Source organism: Aythya ferina (assembly GCF_964211825.1).
Source record: "Aythya ferina genome assembly, chromosome: 6".
NCBI lineage: Eukaryota > Metazoa > Chordata > Aves > Anseriformes > Anatidae > Aythya > Aythya ferina.
The window spans coordinates 28,088,177-28,108,388 of NC_140303.1; the positions used below are offsets into that span (position 1 = coordinate 28,088,177).

General features: G+C 49.0%; 1 protein-coding gene across 5 annotated transcripts in view; it reads right to left on the minus strand.

Annotated features, from left to right (window-relative positions):
* The window catches only part of GLI2 (GLI family zinc finger 2), a 297,910-nt gene that overhangs the window by 61,368 nt on the left and 216,330 nt on the right, over nt 1-20,212 (minus strand). For 4 of the 5 annotated variants that reach the window (XM_084523598.1, XM_084523599.1, XM_084523600.1 and 1 more), the window contains one exon: nt 5,868-5,973. The exons of the other annotated variant lie outside the window; for it this stretch is intronic. In XM_084523598.1, the coding sequence (XP_084379724.1) occupies nt 5,868-5,973 (106 nt within the window). The remainder of the gene's footprint in view (nt 1-5,867; nt 5,974-20,212) is intronic. 5 annotated transcript variants of the gene reach the window in all.

A 20,212-nucleotide genomic window follows, 5' to 3' on the forward strand; every position in this document is an offset into this window, starting at 1 on the left:
TATCTCCAAAGCAGCACAGTACCATCAATCACAACCTGCCAAAGATTTTCTCCTCTGGTAGCAGAGCAAATATGAAAATGCACACGTTTTATTGATGCATACGTTCTGCAGCTCAGCCCAGCAGTGTCTGTGCTGTGGGAACAACCTTTACCTGGGTCCCATCCCAAGCTGCCTGGTGGGATCAAAGCTGGAGCCTCACAAGAGCACTGTCCTCCAAGGACAACCGAAGCTGCTCTACGTACTCCTGACGGTGCAGGGTGCAGGGGATGAGTGTAAGCCCTGACAGAAAATGGAGAGCTCTGATGGGACACCCCCTGTCGGCTGGGCTGGAGCACGGTCAGTGCCATGGGGTGCTCGGAAAATTTCCCTCCAAACTCTAGCACCTCTCCCCTATATTTTTGTTTTTAATTTTATTTTTCCAATATGTACAGAAAAAGGCACATCTGTGACAGTAGCAAATTCCAACCCTAAAGTAGGAGACACTGGTGTTTCTCAGAGCACCATTATAAGATGATGATTATTATTTTTTGTATGGCTAAACAACATATTTTCCCTTAACCCCACTTGGCCTCCCTTGGCTGAATCTCACAAAAACAAAACAAAGGAAAGAGAAAACCAGTCTGAAACAGATACCCGACATGGAAAATCGTGGTTTCGAGGTTAAATTTGGCCATTTTGTAAACACTTAAGCCACAGCCTTCTTATGATGAGAAGTTTAACAGCCACCTTGCCCGCCTGTGAATCACTCTGCCTAATGTGCTTGGGAGCATTGGAGCCAATCCTGAAAAGGTGTTCTGCAATTTTTAACATAGTGACAAGAAAACAAACTTCAACAAGGAGGGGTAATAGGATCAGATAAAGGAAAATGGTGTAGGCTGAATATCAGGGAAAATCTGTAATATATTAAGATCTCAGGGAAATGCAGGAAGATCCGTGATTAATCCAGATAAAAACCCTACCAAGGGAAATTAAGGGCAACTACACATTATCATGGAGGTGGAATCTTCTCTATCTTTAGGTCTTCGGGACAAATGAGTCCTTACAAAAACCATGAAATTTTGTGATTATGAGCTTAGACTGTTCTTTCCCCCCCCCCCCCCCCCCTAAAATTACTTTGATATGTGGACAGAAGAGCAACAACAATATTTTGTTAATAAATAATGTCAGAACTGCATCCTGTAACACCACCGGGATGTCAGTAGAAAAACAAGTCTGCTTTTGTTTGTTACACTGTGTAATGCCTGATGGGTTTTAACCACAGTTTAGGAGCTACTGTTAAAAAGCTTCTTGCTGAGTCAAGCCTAGGCATGCTGTTTACAAGGGTTAGCCTGAAGGCTCTTGCATTGGCAGGGACTTTTAAGCTGAGCTAAGGAGTTTTTTTGTTATTTTTGTTGTGCTTTAGAAATAAAATAGTCGAGAGTAGCTAAGCACACCTAAAAGTGGGGAGTGGAAGGGAGCTATCAGTGCTCACCTGCCGTCTCTGCCAGCAGCTTCCCTCTGTAGTTAAGGGCTTGATCTTCCAAAGCTGCCTCGAAGAGTCCCCTTGGTGTACAGAGGAGGGAGTTATTGCAGAGTTGGGGCTCCAGTGGAGCGAGCTTTCATGAAGAAGCTCACTAAAATACCAACTATCCCCTCTGCTAGAAAAGGACTTTATTTTAATGTATGAAGTGAATCTCCTTGGTTCAGCTTTGAACCTGCTGAGGACTTTCACTCAGGTAACGCTGACCTGTGCTCTGCCTTAAAACCAGTGTTTCAGAGTGAAATTCTGACAAATCAAGAAAAGCAGCATGCAAGAGCCACACGTAACACCCATCATTCCCCATCCATGGAGCATGGGCCACCCTGTGCTACAGAACAGGTGAAGATCCTGGGGGGAAAAACAACATGGCTGTGCAAGTTAATGCACTATCGCAATGATGCACAAAAGGAATCTGCAAACTTATTTCTGTTATTTCCATCAAATGAACACTGTTTTGGAGAACTGGTGCCTCATGCAATTTACATGTACCAGTGCAATTTCCTTCCTTCATTCTGCTGGACTTCCACAGTCCTGGAAGAGATTTTCTCTCACATTCAGTTTTGCTCCACTCTGCACTTTCATGGTGTCCACTGTGCTACAGTCCTGCCTCTCCTTTCATCCTCCATATAACCATAAACATCAAAATCCAAGCTGATGTCTCAAATCCACAATGTTTCTGTTGATTTGCACAGCAGAGCTCAAGGATCATCTGAATGAAATATTTAATTTTGCTAAACTAGCCAGGTAAGCACCATGATTCTGCCAAATTGTTCTTAATGCCAAAAAAGACACCACTTCCATAAACGAAAAAGTGGTTATCACCAAGTCAGTAAAAATACCAGAGGTTGTATAGAAAAGTGAGATGTCCTATTGACTGGAGAAACACTATTTTATCCAGATAAAGATCTCTAGAAATGTATTTCAAGGCACTACCACTCTGACCAGCAACTGGACATATATACTAAATGCTCAGTGAGGAAGACTCAAGCCCTCAACATGCTTAACATGGAAGCGACTGGAACACAAAAACAGAAACAGTGAGCAGAAATGCAGAAAATCATTCAGGCCTATCCTGGTGCTTGCCTTTTATTGTTTGAGTTTTCCATATTCCCACCATATTCTCAATAAAAGGGTGCCAAAATTCCTGCTCAGGGGACCTGCAGATGAGTTCCCTCCAGTTAGGATAAAACAACTTACATGTATGCTAACATTAGCCCCAAAGCAAACAGCGGTGCAGAGGCACACACGGCCGTGTCACATCAAGCAATCAGGAACAAACCTCTGACATAACGCAGCAGGCGGATAATAAGACCCCATAGTTAGCAACAAAAGAGACTACATTTAATTTGCTGTGCAATGTTCATGTAATTAGTTAATTTTGGTACCAGCAAGACAGCAGACAGCTAGAATATGGGCTTGATGAATTGGGGGCTCTCTGTCAGGCAGTGATCCCATTAATCATAAAGCCAAAACTCAGAGACGCTAATTTTCTTCCAAACATCTACCATAATTTTCTAGAATGAAAATATGCCTTTTTTTTCCCCCTTCCAACCAGTTATTTACTCTAAACAGAAGAATGGGTTTCTGCACCACCAGGATGAAGTACAAATTTCCAGAGGTTCAACAGTGCCCACAGAGTCCACCCAGCCAGGCCAACAAGAGCCGCAACTGCTAAGCATATCCTAGCCCAGCTCCACCACCATGTTCTGGATGATTTCATGCTGGACATCCTGCAGTGAGGGGTGGTGAGCACTATGCTGTGATATCTGGAGCAGAGACTGGAGGAGTAAGGGGAAGGCATGAGAGAAGAACAAAAACTACAGGAGGAAAGGGCTGGAGATGAGTTTTAAACATTTGCAGATAAAATTAAGAGAAAAAATGGTGAAGATTAACTGCACAGCTGGTAAGGATTTTCCCAATGTGGTTATGCCATAGTCTGCATGCTTGGAAAAGAGAGCTAGACAGAAGCAGTATTCCCTTGATCTTAAAACACAGGCTTTGCTGTAGCTGCAGAAGAAAACCCTCTTTAATTGATAGCAGAATAAGGCCCAGGACACGGCACTGACACATGCACACACTTGCACGCTCACAAAAGCTGCATTTGATATTGCAGTCAACAAACACGGTACCTTCTGCAGCTTCAGAAAGACCACTGAAATCTTTGCACAAAAAAAACCACATGGCCAAGAAGCGGTTGGCAACGCCACTTGAGTGTTTCCCCATTCACACTTCAGCACCATGTCCAAGTAACAAGTCTGATCTTACCCACAGTTTCCAAGAAAACTGTTTCCTCTTCTAAGACCAACAAACAAACTTTCCTGTTGGTACTTCAGAAGTCATTTTAGCGAAAGCTACTGCTGGGAAGGCGAAGGGCCCCAAGTAAGGACAGTAGGTATTTACAGACAACTCTACCCAGACCCTAAGCAGGGCACTCTTGGTCACCTGATGGACAAACGTGGCCACTGCTAGGACAGCAGAGTATTAATACTGGCACAAATGAACCGAACACCTGATCTGCCAGCACTGTATGCTTGGCCAGGGTTGATCAGTTGGAGAACCCCAATGTGATAAAATGCTGGCTCCCATCATGGGGGGATACGATTCCTGGGTACGTGGCACTAACTGGCAAATTCTGGGTTGCATTTTGGAGAACAGCCTGCTCGGTGGCCCTACCAAAATCACTGCCATGGTGCCCCTGGGCAGATGCAGCCCCAGGAGGAGTGAAGGGGAGTGTGGTCACTGCATGCTTTCCCAAGTGCCAGCCCGGTGAGAGGACAGACCTAGTCATGCCCTGTAGCAGCATGCTGGGGCTGACTTTATCCAGCTTCCTGGGGCACACATAACTTGTGCCAAACATCTGAGCATCTGCCACCCTCTCTCCAAACCACAATTTTGAAGACGTCTCTTTCAGAAGTCTACGTTTGCTGTATAAGCCGTAGCTCTGGCTTATTACCTGTCTCCAACTGCAGTTTTGAGTTAATCTGTGTTCTTTTCTTCTACAATTCTTATATGTACACGCAGGCAAGATCAGAACTGTTTCATTCAGCCCCCCTAAATCCCCAGTTTTGGCTTCCCACTTCAGCAACCTTTCTGTCTATTCCCCTTTGCACGCAGTGTGGAAGGAGCTGCTCTGCCCCTTTAAACATCCAGTCAAATTGACTGCCAGCCAAAAAGACAACGACTTGTCTTCTGCTACGATCCAGGGGAATGCCCTATCATTTTTTCCCGCAGCATTTTGGAATCGGAATAAAGCCCTCGTAGCCGTGAGACTCCACAGATCTCATGGTTACCGGTTTCTGCTTTGCTTGCCTCCCAAGGACTGTTTCCCTGCTCACACCTGTCCAGAAAAAGCACGGCTTTAAAACAGCCCTGCAAAGCCACAGAGAGCTGACCCTTATGGAGACAACAGAGATGAGATTTTTTTTACTTGATGAGCCCTATTTCACTTTCCCTTGCTCTTCCTGTAAAATGTTTCCAGCTCTTGTGGGTTCCCCTACGCTGAGCGCCCTGGGACTGCCCCTTAGGTTACAGCCACCAGCTGAGGGATTTCGGGGCAGCTGTGGGACCACCAACCTCATCAGGCTGTTCTTCATCTCCCATGGGGATGGCATGTTTCAGGGATAAGAAGTAACCCTCCCGGACACATGGTCACTACAGCCTCCTGCTCACAAGTCCACTGACTCCTTTTTCCCTGCCCTGCTCAAAGACCATAGCAGGTGAACCCAAATCTCTCTATAAACGTGTCCTCACTGCTCTCCAAGGACAACTGGGCTGTCATGTCCCAGATTAGGAGATCAACATGATTGCACAGCCCCCAGTCAGTGCTTGTCCTCACTGACCATCAGCCACCAAGAGACCAGGGTGCTCTCAAGAGGTCACCATCAAAACCCATGGTCCTGCCCCTCCAGAGCGCATGTGGACACCCGCATGAGGACCTACCTCTTTACTGCATTTTGTAAACACCACTCAGCCTGTCTGGGCTGTTGTCCGATGAAAGCAAACCCAATTACGGCATGCCTGGCAGCTTTTCACCATCTTCCCCAAAACCGCAGGGCAGGGAGGAACAGCACGGGGGGGTCTACAAACAGCAGGCGCAGCACTGGGGCTTCACCAAGACAGTGCCAGAAAGGACCCAGGTATGTTGTGACGTGAGAAACTCCATGGGCGCAAAACCACACGCCAACCCCAACCCCAGGACTCCCATCCCAGCGCTGCTCGGCACTTCTGTAGGTTTAACGGAGCTGTACAGCCAGGAGGGCACCAAGTGCCCCACACTTCAGCAGAGATTCGGCGCAGCACGGGCAGCCAAGGTTTTAGCGAGGCTCAGGAGCAGAGGTGCAAGACTTACCCGTGGATAGCGTGGATAGAGTGAGGTTCGTAATGGTATCGTCCTTCCTGGTGGCGCATGTCAATTGGCAAAGGAGCGTGGAAGGCTGGAAAAATGTGCTGCGGCACTGTGGAGGGGAATAGAAGAAGAAGAAAAAAAAAAAGGGACTTCAAAAACTTTTCCTTTCCTTTTAAAACAATTTCAAAGGCACTAAATCTCCATGAATTTCAGAGCAAGAGCAGTGCAAGACAAGGGGTCTTCATGATATCAGCGCTATCATACACCAGAGAAGTGGAATGAATAAATAATCAAAGTCATGCGGAGAAATCCTACATCTTCGACATAAAAGATCTCCAACAGGGTTTTTGACAAAGACAAGCAGCTAAGCGCTCTTTGAACTTGAGGAGATTATAGGAAGCACCAAGGAAAACTAGACTTGCAACGCAAATCAGACTCAACAGAGCCTGGCGGGATCCAGACCTGTGTTGTCCCCCACGCCTGGAGTGGCAGCAAGCACCTCTCCCGAAGGTCTGTACACACAGGCTGGAAATATTTACCTAAAAACCTAACAGAGAGAGCAGCACTAATGCAAATCGTGAAGGCATTCAGAAGTGGCTCAAAAGTGCCTACTGCCAGCTTCTGAGAGAGGAGCCCAAATTGCTCTCACTTGTAATCACTTGAGGCCCTATTTTTTATTCATTTGAGAAGCTTGTTTCATCTTTGATGGAAAGATAAAGTGGTCTCAAAAGGCAGAGAACACCTACATTGACTTATTAAATCTACAGGTTTTATTATTTATTATTGACCCCAAAAGTTAACGGCAAGAATATCTGAGTGAGTCGAGCTGATGCAAAATTTATCAGGTTATTTCTCCCACCAACCCTGACAACGCTGCCCGGCTGCCTGGGCCTCTCCTGCTAAAATTATGGAAACTGAAGAAATACCAAAGAACAAATACGGAAACTAAAGAAATAGGAGAGGCTCTGTACCGGTACCATACGGTCGCCCTCTGTCACAAAGCCGCTGTCTAGATTTGCACCAGCAATGGGCTGTAACGCGCGAGGCTGGTCTTGCTCTGCCTATGCGGGCAGTCTGATGCTCTTCACAGAAGATTACTTGACATTGTCCCAACACCTCCTATCCTCTCGATGGCTTCTGGCAGAGGCCCTTCTGTCTGACTGCAGACCGAAAGCAAACCAAACTCAACCTCCTAAGTGAGCACCTCGACACCCAGTCTGCACTCAGCGTTTCACTGCCACTTGCCTCCGCGAAAGGTAGCATCTCACTGTCGAGTGGGACAGCACCATCCAAACCCCAAGTGCCAAGGCTTGGGCCACGTCTCTCGCTGATGCTGAGCAAACTCCCGCAGTGCCAAGCTCTTTCTCTATCGAAGACTTAAAATTCAGCCTTTTGCCTCCGTGACTCCAGCCGTCACGGAGCTACGCCGACTCCGTGCGACGAGGCTGCACTCCTCCTGGCTGCGTCGCGCGAAGCCTGGGCGAAATCCCCGTGCGCGTCCTTCCCCGCGTATCAGCCCGAGGATCTGCGGCTCCTGCCCCCATCGCAGCGCACAAAGCCCTGAGCGCGGCACAGGCACGTCAGCCGGGCTGCCGGGAGAGGTGAGAGACTACACAAAAACAAGCCTCCTGCCAACTCCGCTGAAAGGCGCTAGGCGAAGGTAGTCGGGGTGGAAAGTATTTCAGGCTCCACAGCAGACTCGCACTCCGTGCTCCGGCGCAGGGCTGGCACCGCGCACGACCTGATACACTGGGAGCATTTTTGCAGCTCGCCTGATGTCAGGACACAGAAGGGTAACTGTTAGCTGCTCCCCCCCTGCTGCTCCCCTCCCCTCCTTCCCCCAAAGCAGCTCAGGCAGAGAATAAACTTGCATCCTTCAGGATTTGCTTTGGCAGGAGAGGGATTCACCCTTTGCTCGTCCTGGGGAGGGACGATCCCTCGCACAAGGACACTTCGTTTTAAGAGGCAGCCAGTGTTTTTCCAGGTCAGGAGCGCAGCAGTCCCTGGTCTCACCAAACCCACGCTCAGCCCAAAGTGCTGCCCAGGCTGGCAGGCACCTGGAGCTGCTGCCCTCCTCCCCTGGGACCAGACACCTCTACCAGCCTGGGCTCCCTGCAGCACTCACCCCATAACTACTCCATGAACATAAATCCAAAGGAGCAAGGACTCTTTTGTGACCCTGCAGACAACCTGCACAGCCCAGCTGGCATCCCCATTGGTAAATTTTAGCATCCTCCCCAAAACAGGGTGGCCACTCGTGGCAAGGTTTCAGTGGTACGGGGAGTCACATCATCATCCCTAGCCCTTCTGTGGACCAGTTTAACTCACTAGTAATGATGAAGCTGTTAACAGGCTGGATTCTGAATCTCTGAAAAACAAGGCAGGTTACATCTTGTTCTGTAACTGTCTACTGACAGTGAGTGATGGCTGAGCTAATATCAAAACTTTTAGTGCAAAACGAGTCTTTCCTTGTCACTCAGGAGAGCTGGGAATAGGAACACACGGGGTGCCTGTTGCTGGGCCTCCTTTCCGGGCTATCTGCTGCTACAAAAACGACACCTGAAAGGAATCCCTCACACCTCTCATTATTAATGGGAGAAAAAAATCCATTAATTTCCTGCCTCCCACAGGCACGGTTGGTTTGTTTTTAGCATTTCAGACTATTTGGATGGTGGCAGAGTCGGCAATTCCTCCTCTTTGGTGACCTCCCTCTGCATCGTCCCTCTTTTGGGGCCTCCCCTCTGCTCCTCTGCCTGGGAGCAGCAGCCAAGCCAACCAGTGGCTGGTGTTGCTCCTTTTTCTCCTCTTCCAGGTGCTTGGTCAGAAATAATGAATGGTTTTGTAGGCAATCAGCTACCAATTCATAACCGTCAGCCCGACTCTGCTTCTCCTTCCCACCCCTCCTGAAGAGGACAGGGAGCTGGCAGCAGGACAGCAGCGCACGCCGCTAACAAAGATGGATGTTTTACACATAGGAGTTAAAAAGACAATTATATTCAATTACTTCAAGTAAGTCATGGTGATGTATTCCTGAATAGCCACGGGAAGGGCAATATGATGATTAGGGCAATGAATTTGCCAACTTTAATCTAATCAAGGCGATCTTTTGTTTAGCATTATCTGCTTTGCGGTGGCAGAGGATTTACCAAACCCAAGCAATCTTTGCAGATTTAACCCCAAAGCTGCCCAATTAGCACTAATGATGATTGTTTTACACAGAGTGAGGAAGCTTTTAGTGGGAGGCCTGGCGAACGCCTTCCCCCAGGAAAAATCCGGGCCATGTTTCTGTGAGGAGGCACTGAGGGACATCTCCCAAGGTCCCACAGCTCTGCGACAACAGAAAAACTCCCACGGATGGAAGAGAAAAACCGAAGGAGAAATCAAAGCAGCACCCAAGGGGCAGGGCCGATGGAAAAACAGGGTGTTTTCTCACTGAAATAACATCGCTCCTCATTAAGGCTGTGGCACGCAGCTCCTGGGGTGAAGCACACGCCGGCGAGGCTGGGAGGCCCCACCTTGCCCCCAACTGCTCCTCCTGCAGGAATGCGTCTGCTCCGCCGCACCGCCCGATAAGGGGAAAGACGTCGCTACCTGTCCCCACTTGTCAGAACTGATTTTCTGGCCAAGGTTTATGAGCAAGACACGGACCTCCCACTGCTCTATTCTCATCCTTGCCTATTCAAAGGCCAGCCAGACACTTCATATCTCTTCAAAGGGAAGAGATATGAAGCAGAAATGTAGGTTTAAAGGGGATGTCCCTTTGCCGAAAATCCCAGGAATCGGGGAGGGAGGCATCAGAAACAGGCATTTTTTGAGGATGATGCAGGCTTTTGATTATCTCTGCAGATAAACCTGCACTTCAAGAGAAACACACACTGCACGTAGGGGTTTGTACAGCGAGCAAAGGAGCCATTCTTACATCACCCACCGCAGCTGCTCTTTTTGAGCCCAAAAAGGAGAATTAGGAAGGGTCAAACAAACTTTTTCTATTCCAAATACTTCAAGCTTCACTTTATCACTTAAAAAAAGGCAGCAGAAGAAAAGAAATCAGACCTGTTACCACTGAATCAGGTTTCACTTGTGGTTCACTTTGAGAAAAATAAGTTGGAAAGCCCTTTCTCCAGTGAGAGGGGCAGAGCTGGAAACATGGAGTGGTCCCCAGTAGCAGGGACAGACTCAGATGGGGGAAGCCCAAACATGCACTCCCTGCAACCCGTCTGCAACTGGAGTGCTGCAGCAAGACCAGGGCTCGGAGACAGCCCAGAAGCCCCCCCACACACACCCTCTGTGCCACCCGATGTGCTCAGGACTCCTGGGGGTTTATCTAAAGCACGTGCATGCTGCCGAGCCATCAGGTGGGCTGAGACGTGGTTTTCCTACAGGTGTCCGACAGCCTCCTCCAGGAAGAAGCTCCTTTGCCATCAGCACGGTCATTTCGCAATCAACAGGAGAAGTCATTTGTTGAAGAAAAAAAGTAAAAGATTGCTGTCAGAATAATTCAATACCTATCATGTTGGTTTTTTTCTAACAGATTTGCAAAGCCACCCATACTACAAAAGGGGAAAAACAGCGGCCTCTTGAGATGCCTTTTGGCTTGATTTCCTATGATTATTATGATGCATGACACGGATTTCATAAGGGGATCACAAGCTGCCTTGCAAAGACTAACAAAGCTCCTTAGGAAGACAAACAATGCTCATGTGTTTTTTTCACTTGAGTAGGGCTGAAACAGAGTAAAGCAACATAACTTGCCCAAGCCTATACAGACAAACATGTAGCAGGTCCCAGAGAAAACCTCAACCACAGCAGGCAGAAACTGCAACTTTATCTGAAAAAGGCTTTGGAGCCCCGGGGGATTGGATTGGTATGGATTAATGGCAGAAAAACTTCTCCAAACAACAGCTCACGCAATCCTGTCACTGCGGTGTCATTAGCAGCTTTGCGCCAACAGCTGACCCAGAAAAAATGAGATGGGGATGTGCCAGAAGATGCTGGTGAGCATCAGCAAGGGTTTACGCAGCAGCAGCAGCAGCGCGGTGCTGGCTCAGCTCACCTCCCTGTCACTGGCAGTGGTGGGATGCTGCTTAATGCGACACTGAAGCTTGTACTTCTTATTTTCCAGATTCCAGCTCCTTTGAAAAGGATAACAGGGAAACAACCACTACGAGCTTCTAAGACACAAGAAGAGGCACTTTTTAGTTTTCCCCATCTCCGGAGCAAAGGCCCTTCTTGCTGCCCCTATTTTCTCTTGGATATTGGAGTCTCTCTTTCCTCTCAAATGTGAGGTTAAAGCTACAACAAACATGATGTGCCCTTCACTCACTCATTACCCAAAGCAGCCCAAAGCATCAAGCATTAGTTAAATCAGAGGTGGCATTCATTTTTAAAGCCCCCAACTTAAAGGGATGCAGAGCTTAGGGATATGGTTTAGTGGGGACTGCTAGCATTAGGTCAGAGGTTGGACTCAATGATCTTGAGGTCTCTTCCAACCTAGAAATTCTGTGATTCTGTGATTCTGTGATTTTGGCATCCAACAACTCTACGCTGGCAAACGTCAGGTTTGTCCTGAAACATCACGCAGCGAATTGTGCTTTGCTCCACAGCCTTAGTGCAAAGATCTTTCTCACTTCAGAGCTGCTGGGCTCCAGAGCGCCCAGTCCTGGCATGGAGGCAGGGGAGGTGAACCCGTCCCTGGGTGCATGAGTGTGTGGGTGGCTCCTGGAGCCCCCGTGCCTGCCTCTGCGAGCGTCCTGGTGTTGTGCTTGGATTGCTGCCCCTCCAGCAAAGTGCTGCAGGGCCATAGGTGTCCCCGTGCCCGCCTCTGCGAGCGTCCTGGTGTTGTGCTTGGATCGCTGCCCCTCCAGCAAAGTGCTGCAGGGCCATAGGTGTCGGCGAGGGAGGTGTTTTTGTGTTCATGTGACGTCCCCAGAATAATGATCTCGCTGTTTAAGTGAGTTGAGCGAATGAATAAGCACAAGAAAAACATCTTTGCTGAAAGCACAGCCAAAGTTAATGCACCATTAATAATGGCCTGGGTGAATTATTGGAAGAGATAATAGGGCTGGGGTCAGGGAAGGTCTGAGACAAAGAACGGGGAAAATTGGGTCACAGAAACATGACAGAGCAGATCACACTGGTGCGCCTGTGGGATTCTCCTTGGATGAAGTCATGTACTGCCACACCGAATATTAACTGCTCCACGGGGACAGCCATTCCCACAGCCACCCCTCCGGGCGGCGCGGGGAGGGGGCTGGGGCACACGCAGGCAGCAGCCTCCTCTCAGCTCCACCAAGCCCCTGTCGGAGAGCTGAGCCTCAAACACTGTTTTGGTGCTTTGCAAAATACGCCAGGTGCGCACTTACCTCCAGAAGAGATAACTACACGGTTGCAAGTTACACCAATGTGCAAGTTTTCTAAGTGCAGAGGTGTGCCGGAGGGACAGCCACCCTCCCTGGATGGCAGCACCGTGGTCCCAGTGGAGCCATCTCAGGTGCTTCAGCAGCCTCCAAAACCCCAGTGTGAATCGGAGCGGCCGCGAGGCTGCAGCCTCCGCTCCAGCCCGCCTCCACGGTGCTCAATTACTGACTAACCTCGCCGTGTCAGAATTTCCCCTCCTTAAAATGGAGATAATAATACCTCCCCACCTCAGAGGTTTGGTTAATGTTTATACAGCGCTTTAAAAATGATGTGGTAATTAAGTGCTCAGTATTATTATATCAACGTGTATAATGACTCCGGCAGACAGCACTATAAACAGGGCTGCACCGTGCATGCTTTTCTTTTGTTTGGCTTGTTAGCATTTGGTTTGGTTTTCATACAGCATACTTCAATTATTATCGGTTAATTATTACGTTGTTTTATTACCTGTTCAGTGGCTTTGACAAAAATAGAAGAGGAACTTCATGTGTAAAACCATGGCAAAGATTCATTCTGGCCTGCTACGAACATTAAGGGAAGGATAAATGGGAGGCGGGCTCCCACCAGCGCACCCAAGGGAGACCCCTCTCCCACCCTAGCTATTACAGACCGTTTTGAAGCACATCCAACCAGCTGTTCCCATCCAGCGGGAGCCAGAACCAGTTTTCTCTTCTTCTAACACGTGTAATGAGGAAAGACGGTGGCAGCCTGATTCATCAAACTATTTTTTTTCAGACAACACCTCAGGATGCTGGAGGAGGCAACGTGCTTAGTGTAAACATAGGTCATACACAGCAGAAGCCAAATTACCCATTAAGGTGAGCAACAAAGAGAAAAAAAAAACAACTTCTACAGGACAAATACCTCTGGTGATGGTAACTACCTTGTGGGGGTAGTGGGGAGGGAGATGGGGAAGCGGCCGGGCTGGGATGCAGATATATGTCAAGCATAAAAGAAATAATCGAAAATGTCTTACCCTTTTTCAGCTGCCAAACCGCACACATGCACACACAACAACAAGAAAAAAATAAACTCAAAATAAGCATTATAGCAGAGACAACTCAAAGCACCTGCAGGACAGACTTTACACTCAGAGAAACTGAGGCACTGCAAGGAGCAGACTACGGAAATGAGGACATGGGCTTTGGATGCCCATGGGGATGCAGTGCATACTTTATGCAGAATAAAGCACCTTCCTAGGTTTGCCTGCATAATAAAAGCTGTTATAAAAGCCATGAGACACAGCAAACCTCTCCCATGAGCCCCCAGGTGACCCCCAGAGCTGGCCAGCCCAGTGGCTCAGTCCCCCCAAAATTTCTTCCCCAGCTCAAGAAGGAGGCAGAGTGCTTAAATGAACTGGGGCCTGAATGGAAGCAAGGTAGTCTTGCTCATCTTAACGTTGGTCCCATCCTGGAGCTCCTCAGGGGGCTCCTCAGCTTCCTCCTCCACGCCACGTGACCGTCATTAGGGACATTAAACCTGTCATTCCTTTCCTGGGCACGAGAGCTGGAACAATTACAGTGAGGCTAAAAATGGCCTTTCCCTCTCCATGGAAAATTTAGATTAAAAATGTAAGAGTTCATTGACATTTTCTACAGAGAAGACGACTCTTACCATTAAGAAATCAAGCCCTGAAATCCCTCAGCTGCTGTCTGCTGGCTCTGAAGCGCTGCCCGGGGGCTTGGCCCCCACAGGTCTGGGGGCAGACATCCCACCTCCACCTCTCTGCCAGGGGCAGCCCGGCCGCTGCCGGTGGGGACACGAGGACACCAGGACCTCTGCAACGTCCCTGCACCGGAGCTGGTGGTTTTGCAGCACGCTTCACACGTGACCAAAGCTGTATGGTTTTGGAGCACTTTCCTTCTTGGCAAGAAAACAGATTTTCTGCAGCCGGCAGACAACTCTGTGAAAGTAGTTTCAGACATTCAGGTAGGCATCTGTGAATAAAAGCGATGAATTATTTATTATTCTACAAGGATTCCTAGGGTCTTCGGGTTACTGCTACGTAGGAGCCATAAGGGGGTGAATCCGTATTTTTTAAATAAGGTGCAAGAAGGGCTCTCGGCAGCCAGGTTTGGCCGGGGAATCCCACAGCAGGGTGCCCAGGTCTGCCTGACACGGAGCGCGATAATTAGCGATGTCTCCAGAGCAGCATTGCTGCCACCAGCCGTCATCTGCAGCCCTAAATAGCCTGAGCCGGCAGGAGGCTGAAAAGCAGAGCCATTTTCCGTCAGAAAACTTCTTCCAGAAACCTGCAGCTGCTGTCAGAAACAGCCCAGAAGAGAGCAGGGTGGTTTACGTGCTATTATACTCTAGAAAACAAGAAGAACGTGGAAGTGATGAACTTGGAGTGCTTTGACTTTTTTACAGTGACATCTGCCAACACGGGAAGTTTCTGAAACAGATCGCCGAGGACTTTCACTTCCTGGGAAATTAAAAAAAAAAAAAAAAGAAAGAAAAAAAAAAGAAAAATACTTTTTTCTGCTAAGCCAGCCTTGGATCCTTCCTTGGGACAAAACAAACCATCGGCAAAGTGACGGCACGTTTCTACCTCCATGCTGATTTCCAGAGCTAGAGTTTCCCACTGGCGCTGGCTCTCTGTGAGATGAACGAGGAGCTGCAGCTACTGAACAGCAGAAAACAAAACCAAGAAGGCCTAGTGCAGCTTATTAATTCCGCAGGTCTCGAGCTGCAAACGTTGAGAGTCTTGAAAATCACTTAATTGCCCGACTTGTCATGCCAAGATGTATTTTGAGGACGCTGCCAATCTGACGGTTATTAACAAACAAGGCGGCCACAAGCCCCGACTGCACTGAGATCCCGGGTACTTCTCATGTGCCGCATCCCAACAGGAAGTACTTAATAAGAATAATAATATCCCGAAAGGCCAACCTACGGCAGTGCAATTAAAAAGCTTTTCTGTCTCACTTTGAGGGGGGAGAAAAAAATGAGGGGGAAATTAAAATCAGACAGGAAATTCCACTAGAACAAGCTGGCTTATGTCCTAATAACACAGGGCCGTGCCAACTCCTCCAGAAAGCAGAGGAGGGGAAAGAAAAAAAAAAAAAAAAGAAAAAGAAAGAAAGAAAAAAAAAAAAAGAAAAAAGCAGCCCTCTAGACTGACTTGGATCTGAAGCTACATTGTGGAGCAGCCGTGGCTGCAATTCTAAAGGGAGAAAGGCAGCAGCAGCAGCGAATAAAAGGCAGTTTGCTTTGCTAGCAAGTCGCAGTTTTATAATGTAACTCTTGTATTACAGCGCGGCCAACGCCGCTTTGTCGACCAAACACGCGGCCCAGGAAGCTTGGAGGGCCAGATGGATCCTGGGGCTTGTTCTCCCAACAGCTGCTGCGGGAGAATGGAGGGAAGAACAAAACCACACCGAGCAGCTCAGAAGGCACCCCGGGGCGCGAGGGGCGGGCAGGCGGAGGGGCAGAGCAGCTGGTGGCTCGCTGTTGCCTGCCTGGACGGGGGCTACGTGTGCTCCCGGCTGTGGGAGAAGAATCGGGATCTCAAGACCATCTCTGCAAACATATGGGTCCCTCAAGAAAGATACATTTATAGAAGGAAGCGTGCCTGTGAGTTTAGGGGAGAAGTTTTCTCCAAACGCCGTTATTATCCTGCCCGCTTGGAAGCCGGTAGCATCCTAATGCAGTAAGCACCTCCAGCTGATGCAGCAATTTCCAGAAATAAAAAATAAAAAAAAAAAGGGCCAAGGGGATTTGCCATCGCATGCTCTGTGTTCTGGGACTAGGCCAATGAACGGCAAACTCTTTCAGCAGCATCTTCCCCCATGCATTTCATGTGAAGGCTCATTTCACAGCGGGAGCCGCATCCCTTAGAGCGGTTCGTGAGTGCAGCCGTGCTGCTCTGTACGGCTCCGCTGCTGCCGTGGTTTGCATCTGAGCAAACCTTTCCTCGGCTCTCAAAAGTGCAACAGCTTCTGATCATCAGTAATATAAAAGGCTAAGCTGTAATTTGCTATTAGGTGGAGGCACTGTGGAGAAGGCACTAACCGGCATTTGTAAGCGGGAGGCAGCAGGAGCCCCAGAGGACTCTGATGCCCTCGGCTGCATCCGACACAACCAAGCCCAGGATCTCTGCAGGGCGAGATGCAGAGGGACGGGGCCCAGCAGCCTCAGGCTCTTGCAACCACCCTGTCTGAGTACCAGGGGGCAAAAGTGGTCAATGAGAAGGGAGGGAGAGCGCAGTGCTCTCTGCACGACACTTTGCCTCTGACAGTGGGTCTAGCGGAGCCCTGACCGTGCGCCTTCCAGTCATGCAAATAAAAGCTTATTCACGAGCATCATCCCAAGCTGCATCCCTCGGAGCGGGACTACCAATGGGGATGTCTTTTAGCATCCAAACGGAGCCTGCCTCACGCCCCCAGCCACGCGTTCACACCCTTCCCCGGAGGTGGCACGGGTGCTCACACAGTCACACGCCTAGCCAGCTCAGGGAGTTCATCCAGTTGAAAACTAATCACCTGAAATTGTATTGCACAGGTTTTTGGCTGGATCTACTCCCTGAACCAGTTTTCCAGGAGATGGCTGGTACGAGAATGAGCAAAGAAGGCTCTCAGGCTGCAGTCCAGCCACCACTTCCAGCCCCAGCTGCCGCTGAGAGCAGCTCTTTTGACCTCCTTTGGCGACTCGTCCCCACATCAAGACACGCTGTTATGGGGCCAGGCTGGTTCTGTGTGGCCGCATGGCTGACTGGGCCCCACTAACCCAGCACGTCCCCTCCTGAAGTCAGCTGGGTGAGCTTCACGTCTGGCCCCAAGGTGCCTGTCCTGGGGACACAGCTGCCTCTGGCGCTGGCCAGACTGTGCTTATGAGAAGGTGACCTAAAACTAACCCAATGAGTCACAGAGTAGCTGAGGTCGAAAGGGACCTCTGGAGGCCACCACCTGCTCCAGCAGGGCCACCCTGAGCAGGGGGCCCAGCACCACATCCTGGTGCCTTCTGGAGATCTCTGAGGAGACTCCACCACCTCCCTGGGCAGCCTGTGCCAGTGCTCAGCCACCCGCCCAGCACAGAAGTGCTGCCTGATGGTCAGATGGAGCCTCCTGTGTGCCAGTTTGTGCACACCGTACATCTCCCCACATCCATCGGGATGGATGGATTTGTCCAGGAGCGACAACGCACCGGGAGCTGTTGGCACAAGGAGCCGGCACAACTTGCAGGAGCTGGAAAGCAGCCTTAGAGAAGAAAAACTCCCAAGCACACGCTCAAAAGCAGTGCAAGCGCAGGTGTCGGTGCCAGCAAGAGCGGGCACGCCAGCCCGCCCCGAGCACAGACCTACCTGAGCGGCCCCTGGCACCGCGGGGCTGCCTGCTGCCATCGCGGGGACACCCGTCCCTGTCACGCCACAAAGCCTGTCTCGATCTTTCAGGAGAAGGCTGTGCTTCAAATGCAGCGCTGGCATTTCTAGCCTCTCGGATCCAAACCACAGAAGCAAGTTTGCTTTCTTTATGCATATGCTCCTCCAGGCACTAAAACAAACTGAAATCAAACTGCTCCTATAGGCAATGGCTTGAAAAATTTCCCCTCTGTATGAAAGGTCTGTTTATATCGTTTATAAAATCGAACACATCAAGCCTGGAAAAACCCCATATGGAGTCTGTTGCATGTTTCGACCGAAGTTCTTTCTGGAAATGGAAGCAAAGAAGCCTGCTTTCTGCTAGAGTCATGACAAAACCGCAGGGCTGGGTATTTTGCTTGCACTTACAGCCAGGTGATAAGCATCTCGGTGGCCTTCAGAGAAGAATTTTGGGAGGTTTCGCGCTCCCCGACATCAGTCCCCAAAGCACTCCCAGTCCATAAAGACTGAGCAGATAGCGCATGAGCTGGCTTTTAGCCACGCGCCCGGCAGCCCGCCGCTCTCAGCCAGGCGCGAGGGCTGAGGAGCAGGGGGGTGAGGAAGTTATCTGTTTTACCCAGCTGTGCTTTTGGTGCAGGCTAATAACGGCCATGTATCATCCTGCCTCGGCCTGCAAATTCTCCGACTGGTGTTAAAAATGGTCCCGGTGCAGTCTGCAGTGGATTCTCTGGGTAGCTCATGCAAAGTGCGGGTTGTTAGCATGCTGCTTGTGTAATGAGGGCGCTTAAGACGGGAAGGGGTCTCTGGAAGGTCCTGAAGAGTGATTGCAGTTCAGGAGACTCACCCACCTGGCAACACGCTGATTTATGGCCTGCTCAGTTAATAGCCCTGCTTAACACAGGAGTTTGTCGAGATTAAGTAATTGCCTGAAACAAAAAGTTTATTATCTTTAAGTCTCTGCTGATGAATGACTGGGTGTTGGAAGAATCATGTGAAAGATCATCTGTGATTCCCTCCCACTTTGGGGGGGGGGGGGGGAAGGGGGAGAAAAAGAGTAAGATTTTTGAAAACCAGATTTTCCAAAGGAGTTTGAAAGTTTGCAATTTACACTGAAACGCAATCAGAGACATTTACAAGCAGAAGGGTTCACATATCAGCTGCCATCTAATAAATAGCACAAGTAATAACATAACTCTGTGATGCATTTTTCCCAAGAATTGCAAAATATTTTGTAAACCTTAATTAATACCACCCCTTGTGAGATAACCGATCCTGTCACACAGTAATAAGGTTAGGAATGAATCAAGATGCAAAGCCTGTTTCATTTTTATGTATAACATAGTGGCCTTTCCCATCCTAGAAAAGTCTGGAAAATTTCCAGTCTAGAAAACACTGCAAATAAGTGTGAAGTTAAAAGACGCCGCACACCAAATTCTGCTGCAATTACTACTCCTCTCTGTTTCCAGATGCTGAGCAAGGTTAAAAGGCTTGATGACGGTCACACACGCTGCTCCATGAAGCTGAGCCCCAAAGCGCACCTTGGCTCCCCATTGCCTTTGCACCCCCAGATTTGCTCAGGGTTGGTCTGTGAGCACCGGCACGTGGCTGCAGGGTTGGGCCAGGAGGGGAGCAGGACTGGCAGAAGTCCCCGTCCCGAGAGCAGCCCCTCATGGTGTTCCCACAGCCCTCGGTGCCAGCCCTGCTGTCCCTCCTCACATCACTTCGAAGCAATAAAAATGGAACTTGGCTGCAGCTTTCCCCAGCTCTTCTCATATTACCTTTTAATCCAAATACATATGGTTCAGGGAGCACTGAGAGGCTTGCATGAAAGGATGCACACTGAGAGAATGCAAACCCCCCAGAAAAAGAGGATGAGCTCTGCAAGGCTCCCTTGGCCCCAACATGCACACCCCCGCTCCCCAACATATTAATCAAGAGCCTGACGAGATTCCTTTTGAAATCCCCCAAAAGATTTCCGCAGACTTCAGTGGTGTTTGGATCAGGCTACAAATTCAGAATAAATCACAAACTGGCTACATCTGCCAAGTTTATTTTTTTCTTTTCCAGGTTTCAGAACAAATCCATTTTACTGCTGGGAAAAAGCAGAATGAAATAACCGACGAGTTCAAATATCCTGTATCACTCCCCATATTAATTCAGTCAGTCAATCTATCCCATAACTTTGGGAAGCGAAGCAGATTACTTTGGCCAGATCAAAACACAAAAACCGGACTGTTTCATTTATGTGCATTTCGTTATTTAATACAGCCTGCACAAGCCTCTTTCTCTCAGGCTAAAAGTGACACTTTTGGGAACTAAAGTTAACCACAGACCTAAACTAAGCTAGAAGAAACCAAATGACATCTGCCCTGAGACAGCCTAATGATTACCACAGCCCCCCTCAAATCAAACAGTGAATTATTGCCATTTTCCTGGGTAGACAGGGAGCAATTTTGAAGAGGCGCTCTTATTCAAAACCTTCTAATCTTAAAGGATGCACAAAACCAAATTACTTCAAAACGTGGCCCCAATCAAAAGATTTTTGCAACAGCAGGATTGTTTTTAATGACACCAGGGATTCTGAAACAGGTCCCTGCAACCTCATTTTTGC